This window comes from Drosophila arizonae, chromosome 2, assembly GCF_054131065.1.
Source record: "Drosophila arizonae isolate 15081-1271.41 chromosome 2, UAZ_ARI_1.0, whole genome shotgun sequence".
NCBI classification, from domain to species: domain Eukaryota; kingdom Metazoa; phylum Arthropoda; class Insecta; order Diptera; family Drosophilidae; genus Drosophila; species Drosophila arizonae.
Window position 1 is genome coordinate 32467998 of NC_142922.1, and position 8396 is coordinate 32476393.

The 8396-nt window shown below is 37.2% G+C and overlaps 2 protein-coding genes across 2 annotated transcripts in view; both read right to left on the reverse strand.

Annotated features, from left to right (window-relative positions):
* The window catches only part of lobo (coiled-coil domain-containing protein lost boys), a 31753-nt gene extending 26229 nt beyond the window's left edge, over positions 1–5524 (reverse strand). The window contains exons 1-2 of the mRNA XM_018000767.2: positions 4909–5524; positions 4700–4828 (exon numbers count right to left, since the gene is read on the reverse strand). Coding sequence (XP_017856256.1) covers positions 4700–4828; positions 4909–5322 — 543 coding nt within the window. The 5' untranslated portion in view covers positions 5323–5524. The remainder of the gene's footprint in view (positions 1–4699; positions 4829–4908) is intronic.
* A 1141-nt stretch (positions 5525–6665) lies between these two features.
* On the reverse strand, positions 6666–7958 carry LOC108620048 (uncharacterized). The gene is made up of 2 exons (XM_018017275.2): positions 7621–7958; positions 6666–7546 (listed from the first exon to the last, which is right to left on the reverse strand). The coding sequence occupies exons 1-2, from the start codon at positions 7793–7795 to the stop codon at positions 6909–6911; spliced, it is 813 nt and encodes a 270-aa protein (XP_017872764.1). The 5' UTR covers positions 7796–7958; the 3' UTR covers positions 6666–6908.
* Between the last annotated feature and the right edge of the window lie 438 nt (positions 7959–8396).

An 8396-nucleotide genomic window follows, 5' to 3' on the forward strand; every position in this document is an offset into this window, starting at 1 on the left:
GTTCCTCGCCATAGGAGTTGTTCCTTCGAATTAATAATGAAAGCTCAATTTGTATAAATACACACTTTGTATATATCTATATGTATTAATCTATAAATGCAGATCAACTTTGAAATAATAAACCGGTCTAAACTTATATTCATTAATGAGTTCAAATGAGTACACCTACGAGGAGTGTGGCAAATTGGAAAATGCATTCAGAAGAAACCTTGCTTTTTGAAGTGATATAGAATTTTTAATGCATACTCGCGCTGATCGCAGAGATACGGCGAATATATTAACACCCGATTGGGAGTGGTTAATCGGATGAAACTGTACAGACATGTCCTATATGTCCTATATATCCACAAAGAATATGCGCGTACTGAGGGCGTGGCAAATAGAATATAACTATGTAGCGGGATTCAAAATTTATACTAAAAATTAGAAAATGTAATTTTTATAAATGTACATGGGTTGATGGCTTAAGATTAATAATATATAATTTATATCTGTCCATATGGCTTAAATTTCGCATATTAATGAATATATTTTTGTATCTAAATTACAGAAGCCTAATATAGAATAAAGAAAATTGAAATTTTGATATATACGAGTATGCATGCAAAATTTAAAGTCTCTAGCTGTTATATCTTCTAAAATTTCAGCGTTCATATGAACGGACAGACTGACAGACGAACATGGCTATATTGGTTCAGCTCATGGCTCTAATCAGGAGAATATATTTTCCATGGAGTCAGTCACGCTTATTTCTGTTTGTTACATACGTTTTCACAAAAACATTATATTCTGATTTTTTATTTTCAATGAGTTTAGGGTATAACAATAATATACATCAAATCAATATGTATTCATGCTGAGCAGCTTAAGGTTAAGTATTAAGTTTCGAAATCACAATACTATTGTATTAATACAAATATTTGTAAGAAGCAGAAGGAAGTGTGACAGACCGCATAAAGGAAAATCAGTTTTCAATTAGGACAACTGATAGAAATAGAAGATAGACTTGAAGTTTCAAATGTATACTTATACGCCGAAGCAGATCATAATTTTATTTTTCATACCTCAACATCTGTCCTTATTATCGATAAGAACGGATTGCTTAATCTAGTTTTTAAGCTTACCTTGAATACCGAAAGAGCTAGAGTTTTCAGATTCTCTGTGTAGACAGATCCATGTAATATTGTTGCTTGTGCAAGACTACTCGACTACGGATCCCCTGAACCCTTCGACAAAGTGATATTTCGATAACTTTTCGCGACTTTCTGCTTACACAAGCAACAACATATGCACACACACGCACGCATGTGGTAATTATAACATTAAAATGCGTGCATGTGCCAAAACACAAGTCTCTAGAATTTGAAATACGCCTTTTACAAGTTTAGGGGTGATGGAGTGGATATAAAGGTGCGGGTGAGTTATAACAAAAATCAAATTTCTATACAGTGCATATGAATCGACATTTAAAATTTGGCGACTCTAGCACTAAAGAAGTAGCAGATTTAAATTTATTACTGATTTTTGAAAGTGTTTTAATCGGTAACAAAATAACGGGATAAGTTCCCGATTTTTGAAGAAAAACTCGATATGCGCGTGATGTACACGGACCTAGGAAAAAAATGTCAAGTCTCTAGCTCCTATATACACTATTTTTTAAGGGGTCTGCCACGCCTCCTTCTGCCTGTTACATACTTATAACAAAACAATTATACCCTGATTTCCCATTTTCAATGGGTTCGATGTCTACAAATCACAAACAAAAACAAGTAAGAAAGCTCCAGTCGAGACTGCTCGACTAGGAGATACCCTGAACCCTCCAAGCTGATATTCTAATCATTCTGCACTTCTTTTATGCACACATACATACATATGTATCCACACGCACGCATAAGCCTGCGCTCTGCTAACTGCGCAGTAAGCAGCGACTGCGATTGGGCTGCGCTGCAGTGTGGACAATATTATGAGAATTTATTTGTTGAATAATTTCTTTTGTAGACCAACGATCTTAATGAAACTTTCAGAGCGTAATCATATGGTGAATATGTGTGTACATTCCAAAGCACAAGTCTCTAGTACTTCAAAGTACTAAAGTACTTCTAGTACTTTCAAATTGGGGGAGAAGGGGGCGTGGTATCCAAAATCTGTAGATTACAAAATCTTTGTATCGAATAACTTTATATACAACGCAAATTTGAAGACTCCAGGTCTAAATGTTCAAATTAGGCTAAAAAAACAAAATCAATTTTTCGATTATTCTCGATAAAACAGTTATCGGACGATTTATCGAAAAAATAAAGCAAACTCGTACTGCGTATGGTACACACGAGTATGCATGCCAAATTTCAGCTCTCTAGCTCTTATAACTTCTGAGATCGACGCACTCATACGGACGGACGGACGGACGGACGGACGGACGGACGGACAGACGGACAGGGCTATATCGACTCAGCTCGTCACGCTGATCAAGAATATATATACTTTGTGGGGTCTGCCACGCCTCCTTCTGCCCGTTACATACTTTTTCACAAAACCATTATACCCTGATTTCCCATTTTCAATGGGTTCAGGGTATAAACAGTCGACTCTCGTTATATTAATATGCGATAATATTTTGAGCCTCTCATTAATTCAAAGTTAGCATGAGTCCCCTACAAAATCTCTTTATATTTCGAATTATGTCCATACATTTTTATGCACTCAGTAATTCGAACTAAAAACTTATTGCTAAGACGCGGTAATTCGTACTCCTAGGTCAAACACTCAACAATCCAATAATAAAAGCTCTGAATTTGAATTTTGGAACTCTTTTAAAACTACCTTTACTGTGCATGGTTGCGTGTTATGCATAAAATAGGCACATTTTGATGCTCGCTTCCATACGAATAGCTTTGTTAGTATAAAGATTACCATTTTTTATTAAATATTACTCCTAAAAGTTTGACGATTGCTGAAAAGAAGAAAAAGTAGTTGTAGAAAAAGTAGTGGAGTTGAGGTGGGAAGAAAAGCGATGTCGCAAAAGAATTTAAGATTCCACTCAGTACTCTCCTACCCATAATAATGACACTGATGACACTGCATATCAGGCACTTTTTCTCCTTTAAAAAATGATTGATGTGCTTCGAAGCAAGCCCGTATAAATGAGTTGTTTTCAAATATTAATTAATTTGAACATACATTACTAATATGTAAAATATCAGTAGCTAAATTAAAATTCTTGAAATTTCGAACCATTTAATATTTCAAAAATTCGATAATTCGTAGTATTTCAAGAGTCTCTTCAATTTCGAAATAACGAGAGTCGACTGTAGCAAGAAAAAAACAAAGTTTCATTAAAAATGTCAAACTTTCTAGGTATAATACCTGAAGAGATATACATTTTTGCGGTTTGCCACGCCTCCAACGGGCCTAGACACATATATCCACCTTATCTAGTTGGCCTTGCATTGACAAACAAAAGTTTTTGCCATCAATTGTGGCCAAAACATATACGGGTAAAAATCACTTTATAATCAGATCCAATTTGGCACGCCCACAGAGGATCTTTACAGTGACTCTCGTACTGTTGCCAAATACATTTTGAGATTAATCACGCCCCTAGTGGTCGGAAAAATGTTTAATCTCTCGAGAATGTGTTTCAAATTTGAAGTCTCTACTTAAAAAGCGGCGAAGTGGTTTGCATTCATATTGACGGTCAAAACAAATCTTCTATTTCCCTTTCTTGAAGGTGTATAAAACACACAGATCGTTCGGAGTATCTGCTAGTCCCATAGCAACAGATTTATTTGATATTTGATTGCTATAAACTGTTTGAAGAAGGCTGTCAAGACCTTGCTTTGAAATGCTGAAATGCTGAGAATTTAACATATCGAAAGATTCATTCATTCAAAATTAAATCGGGACTTGGCCTTAAATGGATTAATTACGAGTCAAAATCGCTAAAATAGTACATCGTCAATAGAGACTATTTACGGATAAAGCCGAATCACTAATAGTGTTGAAAGGTTATTTCAGTCATTTACTATTTGAAAAGATTCGAAGTCTAGAAAAAACATTCGCAAAGAATTCCTGATATAAATATAAGAATAAATCAAATTGATTCAATCGATGTCTACTATGGGTTTATGTGATGTAGACTTAAAATCCAATTTAAACGCTGAAATATTTTGCCCTACTTGCAGCAGCTGATCTATAAAATATATATATAGTCGGCCAAACATTCAACAATGAATGAGTATTAAAAATAAATTGAAATCCTCTTCCTTCTGCGTATCGAATGAACTCAGTTTCCCTTATCCAGTTTACTGAGTTTAAATCGTGTTTTTAGGCTGGGTCTTCAGCATAATAAACTGATCCTATATGGTATTCTAAACGGTATATATTTTCATTATAAACTCTTAGAAAATTATCCTTCAGGCTCCGTCTTGCTTCATTTGTTCTGAGATACATGGAATCGAAACGGAGAGGTAACTTCTATTTTGTGGTCTTTAACAGGCATATATTAAAGGTATGTGCTTTACTTATCCCTTCTAAAACTGTTGATAATAAGGATTTTGCCCTTTCTGGTAGTTTAGAGGATACATGTGAACCTTTATGTGTTCACCGTTAGGATTACTAACCTAGTTCTACAGCTATGCAGATTGATCGTCTTTTCTATTAGAACTGAAACACAGCTTAGTAGTGAGTGGAGTAAGCTTACCAAATTAGTTTCATCGTCCATTGGCTCATATTGAACAAAGTCAGCAACAAACTTTGAAATTTCCTCAACACTTGATATCAGCTCTGGGTAGGCGAACGCAGTCGGCCTTATTGTGGTACATACGAATTTCTGTATTCGAATGGATGAATGGATGCTCTCAATAAACAGTATTACGTCTGATCAGTGAGCTATTAGGGACTCGCAATTACCTGTACTTTGCATTCGTTAGGCAGGGCAAGCACCAAAGCACGACGGCGGGGATAGTTTAGTACAAACTGCTTGCGGAAGTTTTCGGCATAGAGCAGGAGGAGTCTTTCTTTCGGGGACAGGGTGTAGTAAGATGGCGGGTAGCATTGGGGACTGTCCTGGAACTCTTCCCTTGTCTCGGGAAACGAGAGATCAATCCTTCCGATTTGTAGGGCGGGGTCGCCTTCGGATAAACTGAATTCGCTCTCTACATTTTCGAATTCACTGCATTCCTCTTCGCCCTCTTCTTCGTATCCAAAGAACATGTCCAACTCTTCCGCGTGCCGGTCTTCGATTTCTTTTAACTTGGCCGCGTGTTTGTTTGGGTCTATGACCGCCGAGAATTTCTTGTACTTAGAACTTGCTGGCTTCGGCATATTTAACTTGTTTTTATTCCTGTTCCGTTTTGTGTTTTCTGTTCGCAATAAATTTTTGCTCTGTTGCTATAACAACGTTTTCCCTTTCAAAATGTTGATACGACCTAAGAGTGGAATGAATAAATTTTGTTTTCACACTATTTTGACTGTTCTCGCAAAGTAATATTAATGTACTCCCTACAACAGAAACATTTCAAGCACTGGCGTTTCTAAATAGAAATAACAGAACTGAAGTTTTCAAACTACTGGAATATTTTGGCGGATAGTTTGGCGGATATCCGTGCTTATAATAATTAAACAAAAATAGAAACTGCAAAACATTTAACTCGGTCCATTTTTCAGTTCAAAGATTCAGAGCGCATATAATTTGAAGAATGGTAGTAATAATTTTAAGTAAAGAAACGTCAACTATTTAATCAATATTGGCAGCACTGAAATTTTGATAGCTTTACAAACATACAATAGGTGGCGCTCTACGGATTAATCTTACAAACTACAATTGGCGCCATCTACACAAATTTGTGGCAAACGATTATTCCTCACATTGGCAGCACTGAAACAGTTTTAGAGGCATTAGACAAATGACTTAATTTCAGAACAAACAGAATATATATGTGACTACTAGAGGGCGCTTTTGGAATTAGTTTTCAAACTCGCTGATATATCAAATTAGCATAGATGTTTAAAACAGGATTTTGCGAAAATGTCCTAGTGTGGGTGATATATTTATGTTTGAAAATACACTACTTGATAATGTTACCCTCGAAAATATAAGATTAAAATGATTAGAAACCAACTTAACCAAAACTACAACGTGTTGACCATGAGCCGCAACAGTTTTTGATGATTTAGTTCGTTGTCGAATTAGAGAGATTGAAGGGTTGTGAAATTGGCCATAGAGGGCGCGATAAAAAGTCGAAACTGTGTTAAATCTCAATCGGTAAACGATATTCAATATTCGATTGCTTAAGGAGAGCATTCAAGAGTAGCTTAAGTTTTGTATATATGTATATTTTTGATTAATATAACTAATAATAATCAATTTGGAATATGTAAATATCATAAATAATTTTGTTTTTGAAAAGGTACATTTATTTTGTTTCTAGGATTTCTTGTAACCGGTCTGTGACGTTGATCAACCTTAGATTCGTTAAATTGCAATAAATGTGTTTGCAAGTTTTTCCGCTGTCATGCGCTAGATGGCGCTAATTTAGAATGTACGGCAATATCATGGTGCATATTAGAATATGTTATGAGATTATGAGTATGTTTTCAATATGAAATACAAATGGTTTCAATAAGATGTAACTTTTTATTATTTTATAAGTTTTCATAATATTTTATATTTATGCTTATACACAAAAAAAGTTTACTTAAATACTTGGAGAGCTACACTTAAAGCTGTAAGTCTGTAAAGCTGTTGACAAAGATGGACTTCCTTCTTGAACATCAATTTATGTATATAAATAGACCTATAATATATTATTATTAAATTAAGTTTGTGTTCTATGCCTGCATATGAACAGCGATTGCACAGCCCTCAGACCACTCAGTTGAAGGTAATTTGAATTAATTTTCCCATTCAATTATATAAAATGGTCATTGTCCGGAGGACTATGCAACTTGTTCTCCTCGCTTTCCAGCTCCCACTGCTTTTGCTTCGCCTGAAGGATGAGGTCTTGGAAAGAACCGTATTCCGAGTTTTGATGGGACTTGGCAATGAGATCTGCGTTGCCCTCATCATCGAACAGATCATACTCGTAGTCAGAGTCGTTCTCCCTATCCATAGATGTGTGCGGCGATATATCCGAAGCTATGTCGCTGTAATCCCCATTATCGGTATCAGTATGCTGATCCGCTGCATCGCTGTCAAAGTTGGGCTCTTCGATGTTGTGTTTCTGGTAGAACATTTTCAGCAGTTGGTCCACCCGTTCCGTGGACAAGTCCGTCATCATCTTCACAGAAATCTTTCGGCGAGTCCGCTTTAGGGGCTTCGTAGGTCTATCCGACATCTCGAATTGTAAGGATGTCTTGAACGTGCTCTTTGCACTCTTCATGTTCTTTGCCAAAGCTCGAAAGAGACGGTTGAAAGCCAATTTACTTGACTTTGACTTCTTTCTGCTATTCGTCGTCTTAGCACTTAAATATTTTGGGTTTTCCAAAATAAAACGGTGCAGCAGTTGCTTTGTTCCCAGCTGATCCTTTTGTGACTTCAAAAGCTCAACTATAAATTGAAACAAAAGGAGGACAGTGTTATTCAATTGTTGTGCATTAGGATAGGAGTTAGCTCTATATTACCTTTTTCTTGGGATAATCCGAGTCGATTTTGAAAAACTCCCCATTCGTCGTTGCGACTGTCGGCTAAAGCATCGGCCTTTGCTGGGGCAGCTTTGTTATTTCGAATGTAAAGTCCGTTGGATATGTTCAGAGGCACTACCACCAGAAGCACTAGAAATTGTATGCTCGTATTCATCTTTGGTGCACGTCTTGTTTCTTACGATGTCCAATTCCAAATGACTCAGAATTCTGTCCGCAGCTTGCTTAAATACCATTCTGTTGCGGTAGAAGTCATCGGGTCACATCACATAATGTCATTTAAATACCTACGGATACTACTCGGGCATATAAACAAAGGCCGCAGCCGATCGAGTCAGAGCGGCTATCGGCGATCGGGAGAGAGTGGTGATCGACTGCTGCCGTCCTTGTCTTTCCTAGTAACACTTAATGCATGCACTGGCAATTAAAGGACAACCCATACATCAGTTGAATTAGCGCTTTTCCACTCCAAACACAGACCAAACTCAGGTAGCCCAACCGCCGCACAACAGTCGGCGACGGCTGCGCGAGCGAGAATCAAAACGCAATTCAACAGCCCCGGGCTTACGCGTACTCGGACTCGAACTCGGACTCGGACGCGGACGCGGACGATGACGAGGCTGATCACTGGTGGGCGACATCGGTGCGCCGGAATGCGTCGGAATGCACCGTTTCATGAATGTAAGTGGGTCATACAGGTAGTTGTTCGCCCTTTAAATGTGAAAGGAAGTGCATATAAATCCTAGCGCCAGCCATAA